Below are 24,577 nucleotides of genomic sequence, written 5' to 3'. Positions count from 1 at the left end.
TTGTTTACCAGGAAACACGGAATTACCCAGAATCATATCCACAACTGCCAAGGGATGAAACAGTGGAGAACCCTCATCTCCAGAAGCACATTTTGGAATTAGCATCCATTCTGGATGTGCGAAACGTGTTCCTTGAGAATACCATAGACGACTATTAAAGCAAAAATCCTCTTACTGAAACACATTTTCATTTGCCACAAATTTTAAATGGTGCAGTTTTCTAATGTGATGACAGATACATAGTGGTGTTATTTAGTTTTTATTTTTCAATTTAGGACCACCATTTTAAAAACAAACTGAAAAAAAAATTGTTCAGACTTTTAGGGTAACTTTTAAAATACAATCTTTCAGGTGTTTTATTAAAACCTCGATTAATCTTGGAATTTTTATTTTTTGGTTTTGAGGTATGAGTACTTACCTCTAACATCTAATCCTATACTCAAATAGTTACTATTCTCACCCTGAGAAGAGTAAATCATTTATTTTTGTATAATGAGGAAAATCCAACTCTTATACTTGGACCTTAAATGTGTGGATTTAGAAAATATATAATTGTTCACAGAGGTGAAACTAGCCAGCATGGACTACTCAAAATCAAGATCATAGCCCTTCCATAATATTTCTTTTCATTCCAAGTTAGTATCGATAGAAAAATGTGTGATTCTTTGAAGCATAATCAAGTTACAGTTCTTGAAAGTGTTTAATTCGTTTAAATGCTGTCAAAATTTCAGAAACTGTAAAGCATTGATTTGTATCTGAAAAGCTAAATCTTTAATTGGGATCTTTAGATGATAAATAACATTTGGAATGTGTGAGTCCTGTGCTATCATGAGATATATTTGCATACTTTGTTTTCTTTGTAGTTTTTGAATGCTGGAAGTGAAAAGGTGAAAAAGAGCAGCTTTTAAATCTTTCCGTCAAAAAATCAGATTGTTGGTTTCATGATCCAGTGTTTCCATAGGAATTTCATTTAAACTCTTATTAATGAGATCAAGTTTGAAGGCTATATAGATTGAAGTTTGTGGCATACACTACAGAGTTGGTCATCTTTTTGCCTGGTTCAGATCGATGAAACTTCAAAGTCAGAGATGTTATTAATATTAGTTGAGGGTAACTGAATTTATTGTTTAACCTAAAATGGAAGTTGCTTTTGCATTGACAATTTGAAAGTGAGGTTTTTAGAAACTCCTTGTATTCACTATTTTCTATTTCATGCACAAGTTTTTTTTTTCATTATTTTATATAGGACTCAGTGTATAATATTTATAAAGATTTTTGAGTTGTTTTCTTCCTTTTTATCCCTTTCATAAAATTCACAGGCACTAGCTATGATTTCTTACCCCTCTTTTGACTCCACAACTTTCAGATTGAGAAATCTATGAATCAAAAGCCCTTCTACCTAATTTTCCATACAGGCTCACAGTCTACCTCTGGCAGTCCCAGGGGAAATGAGGTGTTTGCTGTTGGTGCCTCTTTCCTATGTTCCTAGGGAAATTTTACTGTAATATTTTAAACTTGATTTTTATTTCTGACATAGAGAATTATTTGGATCTAAGTTATGCATATACCTGTTCCAATTTGTTGATTTTTCATCTGAAGTCTTAAAGCTATTGTTCTTGGGTTGGGCGGACTTTGTGGGTTTTTTAATTAACTTTTTAAAAGTCATTTTTGTTTGTTATTTTAAACATTATTTCAGAAGTCTTTGGAAAAGCCCCAAAGAGAGATTTTCTTTGCAAGTGGGTTTTCATTGTCAGATAAAGACTACTTTCCTTTTTTTTCCCCCCAGTACCTTATTAAACTTCATAGCTTTCTTTTCATAACTGCTCACCTGGACTACAGCATTTGATTATCCTTAGTTATCTGACCTCTTGTTTCAGTTCCCCTGAAGTTCTGTGCCAGTAATGTTCCTAACAACATATATTGTCCTATTCTCTGATGATTAATATAATATTTATCACCCTGAGCTTTATCCTCACCTGATTAACATAAAGAACAGTGGTTTGAGAACTGGGAGATCTGAGTTCTAATCCTGGCTTTCCTGGTAACTAGCTGCTTGTCCTTTGACAAATGTCTCCATGTCTCTGCTTTTTAGCACTCTTGCCTGTAAAATGAAGGCCTTGCCCAAGATTCAATCCAGTTCTCTGTTTTCTATAATTTGAATTCTTGGTTCTGAAAAACTGATTTTCCCACCCCTGCTGCTTGGAAAGTTGGTTTCCCTTATTTTGATGTACATAGTATTTCCTTTCCTAGATCATTTTCACCCAGTTTTTGTTCAAGAAAATATCTGGGTCTCACTTATTTGTTGTAGAGAGTAGTTCAGAGACTTTCCGGAAAAAATTAGAGGTTTTGTTAGTAGAAACACGTTTGTCTAAGAACAAGGGATCTTAGAAATCACAGTCAGTGTTTAGATGATGACATTCCTCCTTAAGCTAATAGTAGTGTAATTCCTTACCAGTGGTTAAAATTTTAAAGTGAACTGATCTCAAGAGCAAAGCTATACTAGAAAATTCTAAACTATTGTTTCATTCATGTGTATTGAGCAACAACTGTTCTCCAGATTTTATCGTAGGCATTAGTCTGACAGACCAAATAGACTTAAAACATCCTTGTCTTCACGGAACTTATATTCTAATAGAAGAAATCAGGCAATAAATATAATACATAATTTATGTTAGAAAGTTTTAAACGGTATGAAGAAAATTTAAGAGTGTGCTAAGGAAAATTTTTCCTTTGTTTTTAGAGAGAATAAAGTTTCAAAGACGGATCAGGGTAGGCCTTCTTGGAAAGGTTACATTTGTGCAAACATGTCATATTCCTTTGTCTTGTCTTTTTTTTTTTACTTTTTATTATGAAAATTTGAAACATGCACAGTGTTTATTTTTTTTTTTGATCTTTTTTTTTGTACTCATATCAAAAAGGGTTGTTTTTCTTTCTTTTTTTTTTTTAATTAGTTGGAGGCTAATTACTTTACAATATTGTAGTGGTTTTTGTCATACATTGACATGAATCAGCCCATGCACAGTGTTTAATGAATGCTCTTGGACCCATTACCCAGCCTCTACATTTTAAGGCCTTTCTTTAATTGAGGAAGAGGAAATGAAAAGGACAGTCACTTAATGGTAAGGTCAAGAGGGCAGTGGCAGAGAAGAATCTCTTTTTTTTTTCAACATGTCCTGCCCCCCTTATGAATATTAAAATGGGAAATCCTTTATTTAATTTTAGAATTCATAGAAATTTAAATTTTGGAACGAAAAACAAAGCAAAACAATGGGGAAGAGCACTTCTTTTGCTTTCAAATCGCACAAACTACCCCCCTGGAGATTATGATACAGACTCTCACCTCACTTAAGAATCACTATAAACAAAATAGTGTAAAAGTGCAAGAAGTAAGTTATATACAAACAAAATGAAAATTAAATACAAAACAAAATTAAGCACAATGAAATTGTTTTCTTTCTTTATCCATATGTTTCTGAAGTTGGTAAAGCAACTGTCTTCTCCGTTTTACAGAAAAGAAAACTGAGACCCTCAAAAGCTGTCGGTTTTTTCCATAAAGATGGAGCCAGAACTAAAACTCAGATCTCCTATTCTCAGCCCAGTCTTTCCCGGTAGCTCAGGTTACTTTCTATGACAAACAAGAAAGAAATAGAGATTTAGATTTTGGCAGAGAAGTTATGGTATTTTTTTAATATATCAAATATTGAAACGAGTAAATCAGTCAGCCCTAGCAAAATTTTATTTACTAATTATTTTTTAAAAATCCACAAGTCAGACATTTTATCTTTGATTTTAGCCAGGATATATTCTTTGTGTATGTGTATGTGTGTGTGTTCTTCCTAGGAAGTGGTGCTCTCAAAAACCTCTCAAAGCACATAGAATTTATTGTTCTCTTTATATTTTTACCAAGTTGAAATGTTTTGAGATTGTAAAAGGAAAGTGCAATCTAGTCATGACTGAAATTTTCCTAGCAAAGGATCTGAGTTTTATTTTTTCCCTCACTGTGGCTACTATGCTTTGTTTTCTTCTTGCAGTAGAATTCCCTGTAAGACATTAGGTGGTTATTGAACTGAAGTTCTTTGCGGTAAAGGGAAAAGCAACAAATCTGATTTATATATCAATTATAGAAGCTTTTGTTGGTGTTCTTTTCCCAGTTTAATCTCTGACCTGTGAGAGTTAGTAACTTTCTGTGTCTTAGAAGGGTTTTGGACTCAGTTGAAAAATGTTATACTTAGTTATCCACAGAGACTTGTAGAGTCTGATAGAGAACATTGTACACAGGAAATATAGTAAGGTACCAAGGTCTGCAAACTTGGCTACTGCCTGTGATTCAGAACCACCTCCCCACCCTAAGTGAGTAAATAGATTTGATATGAATATGAATGTTACGAATCTCCTGGTGATACTTTGGGTGTTTATGTTCCTGTTATGTGTGTTTGGAGAGTATTAAGGATATTTACATTGAGGGCTCTTTTGTTGTTCTTATTTATTTGAAATTCTTATTTTATTTGCAATGGCATGTATATATTTTGGTGATGCTGAATGCAATCTCTGTGTATACTTTTTGTATATATGTACATAGCTGTAAATATATGGTATGCAATGATACAGTATGTGTATATTATATACCCATACCCATTGTGGGCTGAATTTATTTAAGTTCTGTGAGGACATCATAGTGGCATTGTTCATGCTGCTGTATTAGGTTGTGGCTGTATCTCAATCATGAGCCTCTATTTTGAGGGGCTTGTGTTTGGGTAAAATGGGCTATTTTGGAGTTGAAATTAGGATATGAAGATCTTAACAGAAAGCTGGATATTCTTAGCTTTAAAAATCATCTGCCAGTTTCCATTTAAACTGATGATAAATTAGTGATATAAACCTGAAAAACCTAAGTATGTGAAACTGAGACACCAGCAGGTTCTTAAGCTATATTAGTCCTTTATTTTCTTGACTATAGTTGGGTATTATTACTTAGTAGCATATGTATTTATATTGAGAATCAAGGGGCAATGGAAAAAATTACTTTGATCACATTTCAAAATAAATAGGAAAATGTCCTAATAGGCAAATGTTCCTAATTGCCATTTTAATACCTGATACCACAGTTTAATTTTGGAAGAATTTTTTTTTTTCACTAGTGTGTCTCATTTTATATGTCTCTATGAGGCAGAATAGGGGACATTAGGGAGAAGGCTTTACTTAGGTGGGGTTGAATTTAATGAGGAACAGGAGGTTGATAAACCTGTATATTTGCAGCAGCTGTGATTAATTAAGTTCTGTCTTGGCATTTCTAGCTATAGATTTTTCTTAATTGGAATTGCATATCAAAGATGAGTCCACTCATCTGCAAGAATGCTTCCAGTGAATAAAATGCCTCCAGTTGTATTTCTTTGTCTCTATGAGACCACTGTGTTCTGCAAATTGATAGATTCACACGTGAAGCAGGATTCTTAACAGTAGGTGTGTGGCGTGCTATATATAAAAGCAGGGCCTTCAAACCTCTCCCAAGAATGACAGATAGGGGAGGATAAGAGGATAGTTCGTATGTGCAGTGCCAATGCGTGAACCTATGGGATATATCACAGAGATCAGGGCTTGGTTCCTCCTGTCTTCACTGGGCATGTTCATCTGCATAGAAGAGTGTAGGAGATATTTTAATATACACTTGAATATATTCACCACAAAAATTAAGTGGGTTTTTTTTTGCATGATAAAGTATAACTGCGAAAAACTGTTTACCCTATTGTTCTTCAGAAGATTAAATCCATCTGATCCAACTTGAAATTATCTTACTTAAGTCAGGAATCAATTCTGCCATCCCCCAATATGTTACATTTGCCTCTTCACTGTAGTTGTAATATAACAGCCAAGTATTCATAATACTTCTCAAATAAAATGTTACATTTTAAATAGTTATAATAGATTTTTTCTTAAACACATAAAATTTGGCAGTGTACTATTCTGAGAAAATCAGTGAAAACATTCATAGTGTCTAATGTTTTAGTAACCAAGACATTTATTGCAACTGGAGAGTAGCAGAGCAGATGTGATGCTACTTAAAATTCATGGAACTGACTCACGCTTAATGTGGACATTGATTTGAGGACAGCAGCAGCAATAGAAAGTGTGGTAGATGAGGTTGATATTGTGACTGTGACCTCTGGCTCTCTAACAGTTGTCAAGCCAGTCACTTTGCAGTTAAATAAAAAATTGCTTAGAAAACCAAGCCCTCTCCCCGTTCTGCTGTCTTAGACACCGATACTTTATACCTGTTCATGCTGTACCTCCAGTCTTTCACTGGATACCGGGACCACTTTACCTTAGAAGAAGTTTTTTTTAAGGCAATTCATCTACTCAAACTAGAATTTCTAAACATGGTATTATACTGTGTTCCAGCTTCACTGAATTTTTGAACACAGAGATTTATTAAACATGCCTTGTGTTTAAAGAAGAATAATTGATGTGTGAATGGAATCAATCACCTTTTGAAGGGAAGGATGTCAGAATGATGCTGGAGGGACATGCCCTTAAATGAGTATAAAGACAAATGTATTAAGTGGAACTAATTTGTTGATGCCATAGAAATATTTCCTTTGGAATTCTATAGATATGAATTGTTTTCTTAAGCTAAAATTGATATTTTTCACTTTATTAGTTTGGTGTAATATCAACTTTTGAGAAAAATTCCATTTCGTATAACATTGTTCCTTAATAACTGAAGCACCATTTCTTAATTTAAAAATATTTTTGTTAATTTGTGTTTTTTAAAGTTATTTTTTAAATTAATTATCAAACTATTCTAAGCAGTATGATTTTTTAAAAAACATATTTGAACAAGACTTCAGAGATTTTTAGTAGTTTGAGATATAGTAATTCTGCACTCCAGATTCACTTAATCATCAAGCTTGAATTTGGTCATAGAACAGACTATAAATTGGGAATATTTTCCTATTTTGGTGGATAACTCCGGTCTATATCCTAAGACAATCATCTTTTTAGATGTAGATTGTTTATTGAGATGTTGGTAATTTCAGGGTTCAGATTTTATTTTACTTTTCTGATAGGCTTATGAGATGAAAGTTAATAGCATGAGGGTTTGTCACTTTTCAGAATGAGATGGTAAGTTATAGCTAGCCTTCCTTTAGGCATGCAGTAAACATTTAAAATCTTGTGTTATATCATTAATATTCGTTTCTCTTTTGAAACTGTCATGAATGTCCACTTATCCATGATTGAAAATTAAGATTTGTAAACATTACGATTTGACCCCTAAGTCTTCTCAAATATCAAATCAGTAAGATCAACCATTGTAAAATGCAAAATGGTCATATATGTTAACCCAAAGTAATCATTTCCAAATGATATCAAAACACTCTAAATACAAAAATCTTATTGCTACCCTTGCATGTTACTGACTTTTTTCTAGATTATGTATTGTGATGTATTAAAAATCTGCAGGAAAAATTGCTTAAAATGTTTTAGGGCAATAATTTTTACTGCTATTTCTTGCAGAATGAGGTTTTTTTTTTTTTTTTTAAAGAAAAAACTCGTTTACCTTTTATTAAAAAGAACTCAATGGTTCAGTAACATATCTTAGGATTTTGTGTTTGTGGCTTTTTATAGTTATGTGGTTACATTCCCTTTTTGTCCCATAGATCATATGGCTAGTTCTCCAGCTGTTTTTTTATTTATTGTTTTTAATAAACATTGCCACTCAACAATCAGATATATTTTGGAGGCTTCTTCCTGTCAAAGTAGAAAGGTTTTAGGTAATAGGAAAGGCAGATGCAATGTCCTACATTTTCATAGTAGAGCTTACAAGTGAAAGGATTTATTCAAATAGGTTATCTTCACTGTGTAGCACCAGTAAAAGTAGTGGTTTCATTAATCATTGAATGTGATGAAGCAGTTTTAAGTCATTTCCTACTTAGCTCTAAAGAATTTTGTCATTTCAGGCCACATTATTATTTTCTCCGAGTGGTTTTCCATTGTAAGGTTGAATATCTTTTTATTTATATCATCACTAAGGGTTAAGATAATCAAATAGGAATTAAAATAAGTTATACTTGATCTTTTTTCCCTGAAAATAATGGTGAACCTATTGTCTATATTATGAATATTAGGCAGAAATGCACTTGTTTCGATCATAGAAGAAAATACATTTGGAAAATATAATTATTTGATTTTCTAGTGGTGTGAAATACTTTTTAAAAATTGTGCTTGTCTGTAACTGAAATGTTATAGAATTGTAACACTATAAGGATTCTAGAGTTATATTTATTAGCTCTCTTTGAGAGATTGAAGCACAATAATTTTCACGTAACCGTTCTTACCAAGTGCTGCTAATCTGTCGTGCAAATGATCAAACTATTTGGTTGCCTATCTAGCTATTCACAAATCACTGTAATCCTTGAAATGTAGTCTTGTTGCTCATCTGTATTAAATTTTGGGTATTGTGGGTTAATTCTTTAGAACAAAATCCATCAACTCAGCTCGATGAGCCCAACAAATCATTTGGATTCACTAGTTTTATATGTGTTCTCAATAGAATTAAATTTAAAGGGGCTATTTACTACCAGTGACTAAGGGGGAAAATTATATTGTCAATATCATTTGACTTGAACAATTGTGGTATTGTAAAAGTCTTACTTGTTGTGTTTCTTAATTGCTTAAGCCATACATACTATTAAGGATTTTTTTTTATTGTGTTCCTTTTCAGCAGCCTTTTTCTGCTGTTACGGTTAATATGTCATAGATTTTAGAAATTAAGAAGTTACCAAAACATTTTATTTTCCTGATCATCACTTTTGACTCTTGTGTGATATGTGATTTTTGTCATAAAGGATAGCAAGCCTTCCACTACTTCACTAAATGAATTTCAGAGTAAACACTGTGATTCTGCAGAGGATTCAGTAGGCCCTTGTGTTTCCAATGTTTTCTTCTGTTACATGGTGCCTACCACCTTGAGGGAGCTTAAATACTAGAGGATGAAGATTTAAACATTGTTTTGATGTTTATTGAATAACAAGATTACAGATGATTTGATTTTTGTCGTCAGTGTATTGAAGACATTTTTGCATTGATAAATGTTCTCTCTAGGAATGTGATTACATTCATCAGGTGTGAACTCTTGTAAATGAATTTTGTATCTTGAATTCACATATATATTAAGTGTATCATCGATATAAAAATAAACATTAAAATTATTTGCTTAAAGTTTTTGTTACTTCTTTAGAATTGCTGACAACATAAGCGCTAAACTGGACAGGGTTTGCTTTTCAGATAACTCTTCAGACACTTGAAACAATTTGAGATTTAGGATTCGATGGTATTGTTGCAGTTTGTAAACTTCTTCTGAGTCCTAGTCTTGGTTTTTCCCCTGCCCTGCTCGTGGTCAGAACTGGGACATGCTGAGGGCGGGATTGTTAATCAGGGGATTGAGTTGAAGCTGCTGGCCCTCGGGCTGGTGTTGAGTTTGGGCAGGAACACACAGAACTTCCATGTGGAATGTCTGCCTCAGTTGGCGTTGAGTCTGGAAACCCGACGTAGGCTACCAATTTGTACTGTAACTTTGTACAAGGCAGTTTTATCTGTCTGGACTTCCTTCATCTGTCAAAAGTTGGAGGCCCATTCGTGACTAGTGAAATGAAAGTAGTGCGCTGACGCTAGCGTGGTTTTTCTAATGATTCAGAGTGCACTATATAATAATGTTAAGATTCTGAAAACTTTTCTTTCAATGACCTGAATTGTAATATAAAATGTGTAGCTTACAGTAGATCACAGGCACACAACACAAGTGACAAGGCGCGAGTTCCCAACATTGATTGATGTTTGGAGCCAGAGGCTCCCGCGTGAGGAAGGTGACAGAGTCATGCAGGGTGCAGACTGGGATGCACAAAGGGAAATGAAACTCTGGGTCGGCCTAACGCAGCCACGGCCTGAGGTTTCTATGAGACAAGCTGGCACCACCGCAGCCATCGGTTCTTTCCCTTTTGCCACCAGGCTCCTACCACTTGCCCCGCTACGCACCGTCCCCTATTTTGGGGGGGAAAAAAAAAAAAGGAAAGGCTTCTACCCAGTCTTCCTACCTACGCGGGTCTGGCCGCTTGCTGACGTGGCGGGCCGGCCTCAGGGAGCGGCCAGCCCCGCGCCTGTGCCCGCGCCCTCCAGCGGTTCCGGTCCAACCGCCATCCCGAAGCTCGCGGAGGCCGCGCTCAGGCGCATGCGCACAGTGGGCCGGCCCCGCGCGCAGCCACTTCCGGCGCGCTGGTGAAAGTGCGGTTCCGGGTCGCTGCTCTGCTCGCCGGCCGGCCGTGGGGGCTGGTGACGCGGGCCGGCGCTCACGAGAGGCCCCGGAGGCGGGGCTCTGCCGGCTGCCCAGAGAGCGGCAGGTGGGCGGGCGGGGGCCGGAGACGGGAGCAGGCTTCTATTTCCCTCGGTGGCCTCGGTGTGCCCCCAAAGCGGCGCCGACTGGGTTGCCCAAGACCCAAGGCGGGGGGCAGTGCCAGGGTGCCGGACAGGGCGAGGGTGGGGGCAGAGGCGGGCTCTTCGGCCTGGGAATCTGGAACCTGGGGTCCCGGAACAACCCCCTCCTGCGCGCACCTTAGACAAGTCACTCTTCCTCTCTGGGTCTCAGTTTCCCTGCTGTCGAATGGGAGAGACATTGGGTCCCTCCTGGCTTTGACAGTCCACGTACGGGCGGGTCTGGGAGGAGCCTGAGTGAGTGGGATCCGAACTGCAGTGGCAGGTGGCTGGCCCCCCGAGCATTTGGCAGCTGTCTTCCAACTATGCCGTCCTTTTTCTCAGCGATTTTCTGAATGTGAGTCAAGGCTCTGGGGTTCTGGCCAGGTAAACAGTGTGTGACTGTCAGAATCAACTGAAATAAATACTGGCCCTGGGAAACCTTAATCTCATTGAAGTTGTGTTCACGGCTCCCAAGGCGAAGTGAGTTTAGCCGCTTACTACAATGAGAGATTCTGTTCTTTGTGCCTTTAGGTGAAACTCTTAGGCAAATCACAAATGCAAAGACCAGGGTGAGGGAGGGTAGACCACTGAGGATTATGGTAATGGCAGGTTTTCTCTCCCCCCACCCCCCACCTTGATCCTTCCTCCGTCCTCTTCCACTCTGCCTGTCCCCCCAACGTTTTGACTTTACACTTGAGAGGAAATATCCGATGCATTTTATCTTTGTCTTCATGCAGGACAGAAAGCTTTGACCTTCAAGCTGTTTTAAATCTAGTAGATAAGCCAGGTGAGTAGGTGGTTTACAGACATTGAAGGTAAACTTTTGAAGAATGGCACAGACTTAAATGGATGCTCAGAAGTGGTAAGCAGTCATTTGTAGATCCTAGAGCTTCATCATTAGAGGTCTTAGAGCAGAGCTTAGATATCTACCAGAAAACATCAAAAGTTAAGGTTGGAACCAGAATATTAATGTTTCATGCATGATAGGAAAAGATGTTTGAATCTCGTGTGTAGTATCATGGAAAACATTGTACAAAAAAGAAACTGACTTTAGGGAATTTTAATCACTCATTAAGAAAACCACACAGCATTTCCAGGAAACATTTAAGGATGTTTCCTGATACAGTGTAGTTGGCTGGCTTTTCTATTTTTTTTTAGGAAAAGTTGTCAACATTTTCTAGTGAACAGCTGATTCCACACCATCTTGGAACATCAGAATGTTACATCTTTTCCCTGTATTGAGTTACATGTTTTTGTATTAACTGTAGTCACACTTAATATTATTAGGGGAAGGATTCCAAAGCATTATGTTAATGTTTCCTCTGGGAAACTTAATGTGTTGTATGCCACAGCCAATGTGATGTAATTAAAAAAAAGAGTAAGGACTTGTTGGTTCCTGGGTTCCAAAACACTGCACTTTAGCCACACAGTCTTTGGCATATTACTCCACCTCCCTAAAACTGGATTTTCTTGTCTGTATATGCATCTGTCGCACCTGAGTTCTTTGTAAATGTTTAGTAATTGTGTCCTAGTAAGTATGCATGTAAAATTATGAAACTTAATTTTGAAATCTAAAGCTTAATTAACAAAGCAATTTCTCTGATGTTTAGTTTAGAGCTCTCTTTCATCTGATTTATAGATACTCCTGTGCCACAAGCCTTTGGCCCTCATTTCAGTGGGAATGCAGCTGGTTTGGATAACTGGACCTTTTTAGGCATTGTCTTGGGATTCCCAGTTGCTCGCCTGACAATTGTCGCGTCTCAAGCGCTGGTCATCAGTGCAGGATAGCCACACAGCAAAATGTTTGCAAAACTGAAGAAGAAAATTGCAGAAGAGACTGCTGTCACTCAAAGGCCAGGAGGTGCTACTAGGATCCCACGATCAGTGAGCAAGGAGTCCGTTGCCTCCATGGGAGCTGACTCAGGAGATGACTTTGTAAGTACCTTCTGTAGTTCTTAATATTTGGTACAGCCTCATTACATTTAAAAAATAGTATTTCATGGAATCATTCTGGTAAGTATTTTCTTTTAAAATTGCAAAGATGATTTGTAGTTTATATCTGATTCTTCTTATTCTGAGGTGCTTTTCTATTTTTTTTTCCGGGTCCCTTTCCATATTCTCTACTTTCTCCTCTTGTACTCTTTTTTCCATCTATATAAAACCTTGTGCATCATCTTTTATATTTTGTTTCTCAGAGTACTTTGGCCTGTTGTCTTTGCACATATATATACTTTAAGTCATTGTTACTTAGTGAAGTCTGTGCATTTGGCATGGAATTAGCCAGGGAATTACCACTATTTTTATGGGAAAATTGATGAAAAGATGGCACTGATGGCTGCACGTTGTCCCTTATTTGTAAAGTACCTTTGTAGTTGGAAAGATTTGAGAATGCTACTGTGTTAAGTATCATGCCTTAGGATTAAAATTGTGTCTGTGGCATGTGACAGGATCTTCTTAAAGTCAGATAACTTAAAAGAAGTTATTTATAATGCTTGATAGATGTAAAAGAATGTATATAATGTAAATATAAAGTATAAGGCATAAAAATAAAATGAATGCTTTTTAAGTCTGTCACTTAGGCAGGGAACTAGATTTTTATCAATACTGTGAAGCCACTTGTGTGTTCCCTCCTGGTTCCCTTCCCTTTCCTCCCCTTCAGATAACCCAGCCTACAGTTTGTGTATATTGTTCCTTTCCTTTTTAACATATCCTGCCAGATACATGTATATTCATAAACAACCTGTTGCTTGTTTTCAAACTTTATAAGAGCAATACACTGCACGTGGTTCATTTATTTTTACTGCTATATAACACTCTGGCATTTGAAAAAGGCCACAGTTTGCCTCTGTCTTCTACTGGTGATAGATACTTGAGTTGTTTCCATGGTCAGATGAGTCGACCTCCTTTTTTATACTACCTGTTCAGGTTAGATTACATGGCAGAAGCTTTTAGGTTATTGGGGTGGACCAATAGATTACCAGATCTAAATTATCATTGGCTCCTGTGTTCAACAGGAAATTTAAATGCACATTTGAGCGCCAGGCTGAAGGACGTAGTTTTAATGCTGAGTTCTCTGGCAAAGGTACTTGCCTTGGCATCATGCTGACTCGCTAAATGAACTCTCTCACAAATGTATTCCAGATACGAAGATTGGCTTGAATCCAGGAAATACTTTGCTGTGTGACTTCTGAAGTTATCTGTTTGAATTTGTTCAAATTCTGATTCTGATCCTCACTGCTTGTCTCCAGACCCTTGACTTACATGACGTAGATCTCGTCACCCAGGTGCCTTTCCTCTGGTGTTTCACGTCCTGAATTCATTACCTCCGTTTCCACTTGTGCATCTTTGTCCCCCAAGTCACCGGCAAGAAAGCTTGGCGGCATTTTAGACTCTTCTTCACTTCTTGGTGTCCAGTCTGTCAGCAAGTATTTTGGTTTCCGTCTCCTGTCTCAAATTTACCCTTTGTACTCCACTTGCTAGTAGTACGTTTGTTGTTGTTTAATTGCTAAGCCGTGTCTGACTCTTTGCAGTCCCATGGACTGTAGCCCATCAGGCTCCTCTGTCCTGGGATTTCCCAGTCAAGAATATTGGCGTGGGTTGCTGTTTCCTTCTCCAGAAGATCTTCCTGACTCAGGGATAGAACCTGTATTTTCTGCATTGGCAGGTGGCTCCAGCTGAGCCACCAAGGAAATTTATTTTCTTTTTTTTCAAGCCATCTTTCTTAATTGGACAAATGTGGTAGGCTGTCTGGGTTCCCTACCTGAATTAACTCCCCAAAACAGATCTGTTCATGTCTCTTCAATGCTTAAAACTTCTCTGTGGCTTCCCATCATCTTCGGGATGAAGTGCAAAGTCACTGTTATGTATGATGGTTAACCCCTGTGGTCGTGACACAGCTCACCCATCCACCTTATCTCACTGCATTCCTATACCCTGTGCTCCCTCCGTACTGAACTTACCATACTTTATGGAACAGACAACTAGAAATGTTCACATATGCTGTCTCCTCTCTAGAATTTCTCCTATCTCCTCCTCTCACTCCTGCATTCCTCTGGCAGATTTTGTTCATCCTTGAAGACTTGGCTTACATGTTGCTTCCAGGAAGCCCTCTTGACCTGACCTTCCCTCTCATCCTCTCTAACCTTCATCCCTCCTGGCTGAATCTGATCTCTTGACCCCTGCATCCTCTGTAATAGCACCTATTACACTGCATTGTTCTTGATGATTTGCTTCTTTGTCTCTTCCACTAAACTGGGAGCTTCTTGAGAGGCAATAGAGTAATGCTTGGGAGCCCAGGTCAGGTTAAGGAGGCAGACCTGGGTTTGATGGCTCTTCGGTTATTGTGTGACCTTGGGTGGGTCTTTTTCACTTTCCTGTGCCTTGGTTTCCTCATCTATAAAATAAGAACAATACCCATCTTTATTAAAGTATGTGTGTTGCAGAGTAGTAGGGGGAGGGTCTCCCCCAAGTTCAATTATTCATTAGAAGAGCTCGCAGCACTCAGCATATAGTTTTATTCACTGCTATCATTTATCACAGTGGAAACATTTGTTACAAAGCATAATTAGCAAAGAGAAAATGTGCATGGGCAGAATCTGGAGGGAACCAGGCACAGTCTTCCCAGAGTCCTCTCCAGGGGGATTGCCTGGGACACACTTGTTTCCCTCAGCAAGGAGCTGTGACAGCACAGGATGAGATGCTGTCTATCAGGGGAGCTCAGAGACTCGATGCTCAGGAGTTTTACTGGAGGCTGGTCTTACAGGCACCTTCTGCCTAGCATTTACCAAAATTCCAGACTTCTAGAAGGAAGGCACTTGAGAGGGTCAGTAGCCTCAGTAGGGAGGCCAGAGGTCCCCAAGTGGCAGGAGGAAATAAACTACAAGTGGCAAATGTATTTGTTTCCTTTTTCTTCTCTCTTCTAATCCTGTGTCTTCATGGCAACAGCTGGTTCTGCCTGAACTTAACTTTATCTCAGACCTTGAGCTAACCAATGCTTTTTTTTTCCTCACGGAAATGTCTTTCTTAAGCTATGTTAATGAATTTTGTATTTGCTTGGAAATATGCCTTTCTTCAAGATCCATGTCAATTGTTTTATGGAGGGAGGGAGATGACTCACCTATGCCAATGCTATCTCAAAGTGCATGTTGGGGGTGAGGGGGTGAGGGGCCTGGTGCAACTCTGCAACTTGCTAACAGGTATATAACTTCTTGCTGAAAACTAACAAGGGGGCTCTTTCTGTTCCCTTCTGATGTCTATGTCAGAAGCTTTCTCTATCTCTGTTTATACTTTAATAAAACTTTGCTGCACAAAAGCTCTGAGTGATCAAGCCTCGTCTCTGGTCCCAGATCAAATTCATCTCCTCTGGAGGCCATGAATCCCGGTGTCGTTCACGGCTCTTAGCAGCAACCTTTCACATGTTAGGCATAAATCACATTTTTTGGGCACAATTAGTTTGGGTACCATGAGCCATTCTTATCAGGAGTGGTGAGAACCCTTGTAAAATCTAAGTTCCCATGGGCTAGCCAGGGTCAACTTACAAGCCGGCTTTGCCAAGGATAGCAGTCTCAGGCCAACGACATGAACTCTTTTCTGCACAGTGCATAAAAAACTTAATAGTACCTGGCTCTTAAGCACTTCGTAATTAGTAGTTGCTGCAACTGCTGCTGTTTTAGACAGGAACTCGTTTTCATCACTGTTCACAGTGCTGAAAACAATACTAAGAATAGGTGTCTCATTACCAATAATAATCATAATTTTTACTACTGTATATTAAAGCTAATTATGTGCCAGGCTCTGTTTTAGACCTGACAGATTTTGATTTGTTTACTCCTCATCACAGCTCTGTGATGCCAATTATTTTTGTTAACCATATTTTACATGTGAGGAAGCCAGTACACAGAGAAGTTGACCGACTGGTCCAAGTTCTTGTAGTTTATAAGTGGTGACGGTGTGACTTTAGCCTGGGCCTGCCACATCCTGAAACCCCCTTTAATCATTCCTGTGACTGGGCCTCCATAAATGTTGGATGAGCAAATGGGTAGATGGATAAATGAATATTTAAAATGAATTTTTGAACCACTCATTATTTTAGCAATAAATGGGGAAGACTGAGGACTGGATATTAGATACTATTATTTTTAATTTTGTTAGGTATAATAATAGTATTGTAGCTATAAAGGAAAATGTTCTTATGTTTTATAAGTGTTTGTCAAAATGTTGAGGATGAAATGTCATGATGTCTGTGATTTAAAGTACTATAATAAAATTTGATGAAGCAAATATGGGAAAAATCAGCAGTTGTTAAAGTAGAGAATGTTAAGTAAACCACTCTCCCTACTCTTCTGATTTTTAAAATTTTATAATCAAATGTAGAAAGATAAAGTGATTTATTTATTAGCAGTAGTAAACATTGTCCAAAATAATAATAGTGTCCATATGTTTTAATAATCTAGATTATTGGGAAAATTTGGTGTCTCATAATAACTTACTGAATATATATTATCTGCTAAAGGTTTTGACGCATTTTAGAACCATAGATTGAAATCCCTTTGTTTTATAGTTGAAGATACTGAAACTTTATCAATGTCAGTGATAGATTCTTTTTTAAAATATTTATTCATTTTTGGCTACATCTGTTCTTAGTTGTGTCTTGCAAGATCTTCGTTGTGGTGTTTGGGATCTTTCATTGTGGCACACAGGCTTAGTTGCCCCGGCGAATGTGGAGTCTTAGTTCCTGGATCAGGGATCAAACCCACATCCTCTGCACTGGAAGGCAGATTCTCAACCACTGGAGCACCAGGAAAGTCCCAGTGACAGGCATTAGCCTTCAATCCCTTGCTAAAGAGCCTTCCTCCCTTTACTCCAGGATTTTACCTTTGGAAAAGTAAAGTGATTTACTTTTTTATCTGAAAATATATTTTTTGTATTATGTACTTGTTATAATATGATCATAGGTTTCCCTGGTAGCTCAGCTGGTAAAGAATCTGCCTGCAGTGCAGGAGACCCCAGTTTGACTCCTGGGTCCAGAAGATAATTGGATTTGTTTCCCACTGTGTATTCCAGTACCATGTACACACACACACACAATGTATCTGTTTTACATCTTATATCTCCTCACTTTATAGATGAAAAGAGTATTGCTTCTCCTTTATAGGTAGAGAAGCTTTTTAGTGATTACTTACAGGGTAGCCAAACCTAAAATAAGAGTTGTCGCTTTCTGGTTATGTGGTCTCATGCTGCTAAAAATCCATATATGAATACAGTGTCTCTGTCTCAACAGGCTTCTGATGGAAGCAGCTCCAGAGAAGATCTTTCATCCCAGCTTTTGAGAAGGAATGAACAAATACGGAAATTAGAGGCCAGACTTTCTGGTATGTCCAGGAACTCATAAGAAGCAACCAAGGGAAAATTGCCTTGCACCTGACCCTCTCTCCCTATTAAAAAGCCACATAGCATAACCTTACAGTTATTCTGACATAATTTGATCTTTTTAGTCAAAAAGGAGCAACTTGTACCCCCTTTATTTCCTTCTTTTGTTAGTGTATTGAATAGCGTAAATCCAAAACTGAAGTTTTAAAGTTAAAAAAAAAACTTCCCTTTTTCTGCTCCTGAGATTTCTAGCTGTGGATATAAATGTATTAAAAATTGCCTGTAGATTTAGCCATCTTTCTTCCATTGGCCAAGCTTGCTTCAGGAGGAAAGGGCTAGGGATAGCATTTTCATGGAATGGTCTACAGATATTGGATTCTTCAGCACCAGACATGGTTTGGTGCTACATTGCCACTTGCTGAGATACATATCACCTGTGTAATATCATTTCTGGGTCTTTGGCCTACTCTTTAGTGGTATTTTGAACTTCAGCACCTGTATAGAAGCTGTAACTCTCATTATGTCTTTTGTGTGCAGTTTACAATGTACACAACTCCCATTATATTCTTTGCCTGAGCAGGGCATGTCAGTCTTAAGAGTTGTGAGTTCTTATTTTGGTTTCTGCCAGTGGATACATTTTGAAAGCTTCAGGCTGTGAAGTGGTCAGTAGTTTCTGTGTGTGTTTTTGTCCCTTGACCTTATGCCCATTTTACTGGAACGAAAGCAGCAGACTACAGAATTCACCAAGTTGTATGTGAAATATTTGTGTGTGTGTAATTACCAAGGCCCATAGTGTAACTCACAGCTACTAGACAGCCCATTATCTCATTTTGTTCTCGCTCTAGGCTAACAAGACTTAGTGAGATTAAGGTCACTCAGGTAGTAGGTGGTAGAGCTGGAATTCAAACCCAGATTTGCTTGATGTTAGAGTCCCTGCTTTTCACTACAGTCTGCTTGAAACTCAAGTGTTATTATCCTATGACCTCTGCCTGTAAGCAGTATCAGTAACAGAGGTGAAATAACTTTACACTTGTTCAGTGTTGGGGAGAAAGCTGTAAGGTAATATGCATCTTCCCTAAATTGTTTGGGCTTGACTGATGTTAGAGGAGGGACAGGCAAGAAAACTGACATTAATTAAGTGCATTTATGTCCTAGGCTCAGTATGAATAAGAACAACCACAATAGCAGCTACTCTTTATTGAGCATTGTGTCCCACTTGCCTAAAGCACTTAGTTTATTATCTAATTAAGGCAATAGAACATTTCATTTATTATCTAATACGTCCTTTGTGGTAGATACAGTTAATACCGTAATTTCATAAATGAAGAAACTAATACTTAGGATCAGTAATTTGCTTAAGGTCTCTCAGCTAAGGACTGACTCAGTTGGGGTTTGAACTAGAGCCTGTATACTTTTCCACTGTATCATGCTATCTTCTTTGGCACCCTGGCAGTTAGTTCTGACTTTGACCTTTAACATGGCACAGGCCACTCAGTTCTGTGGCTGACTGTACTCCAGAGTTCAGCACGGGAAGGGAGCTGGCTTTATCCTAGAGAGTGCAGCGCTCTTACTGCGGAGGCCCTGCTGTCGTAAGGTTTTGCTGTTGTCCTGACCACTTCACTCAGTCGTGTGGACTGGACATGAGCTGTTCAGTGAGTTCCCTTTCATCTGTCCTACTGCCACGAATGGGAAGGACAGTGTAAACTGAGATTTGAAATTCAGTAATGAGATAATAGTGGTTTTCGTGGCAGGGCATTTGTGATGACCAGACCAGGTCCAATTCTTGTTCTTTCTCTAGGCTAAACAAATCTGCCTGTTTGTAGTCAGCATTTACACTGTGGGTAGTTTGTACTATACTTGTTTGCCTGTGTTGTTCATTGTTAATGGGAGGCTGTCTGCCCAGCTTTCCTTAACAGGAATGGTTTTCAGGTTGAGAAAATCATCATCATTTTTCATTCATTTTTTTTGTTTGTTTTGTTTTGTTTAATTAACTTCCTTTCCTGATGTTTGTCCATGCCTGGTATGTGCGTCACCCTCCTCACCCAAGACTATGCTGAACAGGTCCGCACCTTGCAGAAGATAAAAGAGAAGCTTGAAATTGCCTTAGAAAAACACCAGGATTGTACGTATTTTTTTTCCTGCTTTTTTCAATCTTTCCAGAGTTTAGTTTTTTGAAACAAAACAGTAGTGTATGGTTAACTTTGCCTTTCATCATAGCTCAAATCTTTATTATATGAGTAGCATACTTCTTAATTGAGTTGACATTTATCTGATAGTTATAAACATATAATTCATACTTATGGGCATGTTTCCTAGGAGAAGGATATTATGTATATCATCCAGTTGACTGGTTTTTGGGCTGCCCTTGGATATTAGGAAAGTCTAGTGCCTATCCCTGGGCCTAGATTAAGAAACTTTGGTTCTAGCCATAGCTAGAACTTCGTAACTGCTATGTTCAATAACTGGGAGAAATCTCTGTCTTCACTCCTCCAACAACAGGACATACATTTTGTTTAGTTTACCCTAAATTATATGTTTTCCTTTGGGTTCAATCCAAGAAAGATGCTAGTAGAAGTAGAAAGGTATTTTTTGTGGACATAATATATGCTAAAAAATTTTTTTAAGGAAAAGTGAAAGAAAGGTTTGTTTTGCTTTGTTTTGACTTTTGTTTTAATTTATTAAATAGTAGTAGCCATCACTTAGCAATAGCACTGGTGTTTTCTGGCAGGCTACCTGACTCAGTGTTCTATCACCGTATCATTTTAAAAGTACCCTTTGACATCTTCCTAAATGTATATACTTGACAGCAACAACAGCGAACAATAGGAAATAAGCTAAAACAGAACTGAGGTCTGTTACTAAGGCCAAAAGTTTCTGGGAAAGTCAAGATGGGTCAGGTTTTTCCCAGTCTCATAATCCACTTTTGTGACATGACCTTTTTTGTTAGGTGACAGTTATAATCACATGGGCTGTTTGTCATGCTGTTTCTGAAATATCTCCATATCTCAAATAGAGCCTCTTTATTAACAGCTTCCATGCGGAAATTTCAAGAGCAGAATGAGACATTCCAAGCCAACAGAGCCAAAATGGCAGAAGGACTGGCTTTGGCATTAGCCAGAAAGGACCAGGTATTTTATGTGTGGCACTGCCCAAAACTGGTGGAAAAATTTCACTTAGTGACGTGATTTCAAAACTCATGCCATAAACCTGGTAGAAAATATTTACAATCTAGGAGAAAAGGAATGTGCTATGTAAGTTCTTTGAGAGTTTGTTTCGCTGTAGGGTGGGAAATTATCCAGAAACTTTATAGTTATGATTATGAAATATGTCCATATGTGAGAGTATCCTTTTCCAACTGTGTAGCTGTGTAAAATAGAGAAGGTAAGGAAGTAGTGTGTCCATAATCTGGTTGTGAGCCCCAAGATAAGGGGAAAAAAGTCTCTGCCCTCAAAAAACCTGTCTGAAAGCCTAGTCCCAAAGCACTTGCCTTGGTAATGCAGAAGGTGCTATTAAGCTAGCAGTCATCCATGATGTACATAGTCCTTACAACCTCTGTCCCAAGTTTCTTCATCTCCAGCCAGCTAGACTGAGAGGAACTTCTGTAACCTCAATAGAACCATCCATTGAAAGATGCTGAATAAATGACAGTAGAAAAGGAAAATAATACTATTACTGGTTATTACAGTAATTATAAAGTTTATTTTGTTCAGTGGCATTTTAAATTTAAGATAACCATCAAATATTGTAATGATTGTGGAGAAGGAAATGGCAACCCACTCCAGTATTCTTGCCTGGAGAATCCCAGGGACAGGGGAGCCTGGTGGGCTGCCGTCTATGGGGTGGCACAGAGTCAGACATGACTGAAGCATCTTAGCATGCATGCATGCATTGGAGAAGGAAATGGCAACCCACTCCAGTAGTCTTGCCTGGAGAATCCCAGGGACAGAGGAGCCTTTTGGGCTGCCGCCTATTAGGTCACACAGAATCGGATTCAACTAAGGCGACTTAGCATGCTTGCATTGTAATGATAATTTTGATTTATTAAGACAGGGTCAATATATTATATTACATTGTATTGAAGAAAACACATACTTTGTTTCATCTTCAGTAAGTGCTTGGGTTGTTTTACAGTGTGTATTAGTCATCTCAGTCATTAACCAGCTAGGAAAAAACATTCACCAATACTTAGTTAATAACTGTGGTGTGACTGTATATAAATGAAGAGATAATCTAGCATTGGTGGACTTAATTTTAGGCATTTAGGATATAGCCTTTTGTCCCAATCATTATGTTTTCCCCTTTTCTGTGATTAGTGAATAAAAGGCATAATCCTTTCTTCTTTAACTTTTACCAGATGGCATGAAGGATACTGGTAAAAATTAAAATGAGAAGGAAAATAATGATCAGGGGCTGCTGAAGACCACCCTCTTCACCTCTTTTTCAGTAAATTAATTTTTAAGTATGAGTTGCAGAGTTACCAACTCAGCTGCTCCCAGCTACCCACTCCTAAGAAATAATAACTACTCAAAGACAGAGACTCAGAAAGAAGCTGAAAGCTGCATCAGAAGAGCTCTATAGCTTTATGTGCTCTGCTTAGGAAAAGTTTGCAGACTTATATTTGTGCTCTAGAATTTTATATAAAATTCATTTTCTTCTCCTTTTTAGGACTCTTGGCTTTCTTACTATTAAGCCAATATCATGTTTTTTTTTTAATGTGCTATTTTGTTTGGTTGATAATATTTCTTTGGGTGAAGTGGGAGTGTTATTTTGTTTTCTGAAAATCTTGATTTTATTGATACTCTTGCCTGGAAACTGTACTTCTTTATTGTTTTGTTTTAGGAATGGTCAGAAAAAATGGATCAGCTTGAAAAGGTTAGTTCATCTTATTTTTGTCTCCTTGTGAATATTGGCCTCTTCTCTGGGGCTTAGAAAATGCTTTCTCCAGTACCTAGTACACTGTTACCACTTCTTGAAGGCAGGGTGCCAGGTGATTAGACACTGACTTGGAAAGCTCTTGTCTTTGTTTTTCTTGGTGGGTGTGCTGGATATCTGCTGTTTGCCCCTCTTGGCGTCCTCTCTACCCATCTCCTCCCTTTCTCTGTGCCTGAAGGCCCATAGGGACTGCATCAGCAGGGCTCCATTGCCCTCTGGCTTGTAACTGAGGGTGCCAGTGGGGAACACCAAAAGAGCTGGGTGGAAGAGTGTGATCAGAAGTTTATTCCCCCAGCCATCTCCATGTGAGGTCCCTTCTACTTGATTGCATCCCATGGCCAAAGGTTCCAGCTTCAGTTTTACCTTTGGTTCACCCTCAGATATAGTTCCTCTTTCTGTGTTTCTTATAACCTGTTTATCCCTTTGCCCCCTTTATGCCCAACTGCTCCAAGCACATTATCTCTTTTGGATTTTCTTACCCCACCCACAGCTTTGAAAAGTCTCTATTAGACTCTCCAAAATCCCTAATTTGAGTCTGTTTCCTGCTAGAGCCCTGACTGACACAGTGGTAACACGGGGAATACTTTTTGAGAATGCAGTGGGGAAGGAGGACATTTCTGAAGGCTGAGAAGATAAGAGAACTTCTTAGCTAGACATAGATGAGAAGAATTGATTATTCCAGCACCATGACACTGTGTAGGTGCCTTATGTAATGTGTTCCTGGCTCTTGAGACATGAACAGGAAGATGAAATTTCACACCTACAATTAGAAACACATTTTAATTTAAAATAATCAATTGTCAGTTTGCTCAACCCAAATTATATGCTGCTTCCTAATTCATTCCTTCTTTTCATTGAGTACTAACTTACTCTTTATGATAGAAAATGATTTCTCAGATTGATATATTCAACTATAAAATATATTTACTGTTAATTTTATTAAAAGAATGTGTTTTATTATTGCACCATTCTTGGGATAAAACACCAATTAAACCAGCAGTTTTCTTTGTGTGTTCTAAAGAAATCTGATTATTCAAGCTATCAGAATGCCTTAACGTATTTACGTAAGGGAAGAATTACAGAAAAGTCAAGCTGTCTCCCAAAGAAACTTGGGCTTAAAAAAAATACGTATATATACACATACATACATATATATAAACATGGTGTTAATGATGATCCTCTTAAATATAAAGGTATGGGTTAGGTTAAAGTTTTCTTGTCTTAAAAGAAGCTCTTTAAAAAAAAAAAAGAAGAAGCAGCTTTTAAGATGGTAGCAGTTAAATTCTTATTGGACTATTTTTTCATTTTTTAAGATTATGGTAAAGGAGGATGCATATAGGATTAAAGTAAATAAAATCTACTTCAGTTCACTAAGAGCTCTTTTCTCCCCACTCCCTCACCTCCACAGGAGGAGTTGGGAAAGATTTTAGACCAAGAAAGAGTAATGAGACATCTATGTAGTCTTTTAAGCCATAGTGATTTTTGGAAAATTTTTTTTTAGAGTTTTAATGTCTTTTCAATCAAGAATTGGAAACTGCAATAGCCAGAGTTTGTCCTGAAGAGAATTCATCTTGGGAATAGTAAATTGTAACTTCCCAGCACCAGTCACGTCTAGTTTTTGTTGACTTGTTGTCTGAATATATTAACTGAAACCGGTTCTACTTAAATCCATCTAATGTCTTAAGAGAATCAGTCTTATTCCAGTTATGCATGTTATTCAACCAGTTCAGTATGTCACTGAGATAGACTTGTCAAATGGATATCTGGAATTGCTAAGCAAATAGAAGCACTTCAAATGTTAAGCTTTTGGAGC

General features: G+C 37.9%; 2 protein-coding genes across 10 annotated transcripts in view; both read left to right on the top strand.

The window, feature by feature from the left end:
* Window positions 1-9,216, top strand: part of SCAI (suppressor of cancer cell invasion) — a 125,147-nt gene extending 115,931 nt beyond the window's left edge. For all 4 annotated transcript variants that reach the window (XM_070452794.1, XM_020874274.2, XM_020874267.2 and 1 more), the window contains one exon: window positions 12-9,216. In XM_070452794.1, the coding sequence (XP_070308895.1) occupies window positions 12-158 (147 nt within the window). In that variant the 3' untranslated portion in view covers window positions 159-9,216. The remainder of the gene's footprint in view (window positions 1-11) is intronic.
* Window positions 9,217-10,275: 1,059 nt separating this feature from the next.
* Window positions 10,276-24,577, top strand: part of GOLGA1 (golgin A1) — a 46,148-nt gene continuing 31,846 nt past the window's right edge. The window contains exons 1-7 of one of the 6 annotated variants that reach the window (XM_020874245.2): window positions 10,276-10,391; window positions 11,202-11,251; window positions 12,104-12,399; window positions 17,744-17,834; window positions 19,880-19,954; window positions 20,863-20,960; window positions 22,672-22,704. In XM_020874245.2, coding sequence (XP_020729904.2) covers window positions 12,265-12,399; window positions 17,744-17,834; window positions 19,880-19,954; window positions 20,863-20,960; window positions 22,672-22,704 — 432 coding nt within the window. In that variant the 5' untranslated portion in view covers window positions 10,276-10,391; window positions 11,202-11,251; window positions 12,104-12,264. Of the gene's footprint in view, window positions 10,392-10,446; window positions 10,820-11,201; window positions 11,327-12,103; window positions 12,400-17,743; window positions 17,835-19,879; window positions 19,955-20,862; window positions 20,961-22,671; window positions 22,705-24,577 lie in introns of those variants that run through there. The other 5 variants (XM_020874252.2, XM_020874237.2, XM_070452735.1 and 2 more) reach the window with 5 other exon arrangements.

The sequence above is a fragment of the Odocoileus virginianus genome, chromosome 2 (assembly GCF_023699985.2).
Source record: "Odocoileus virginianus isolate 20LAN1187 ecotype Illinois chromosome 2, Ovbor_1.2, whole genome shotgun sequence".
Lineage (NCBI taxonomy): Eukaryota > Metazoa > Chordata > Mammalia > Artiodactyla > Cervidae > Odocoileus > Odocoileus virginianus.
The sequence above is the reverse complement of the archived record's forward strand: the minus strand, read 5'-3'. Positions and strand labels throughout refer to the sequence as shown.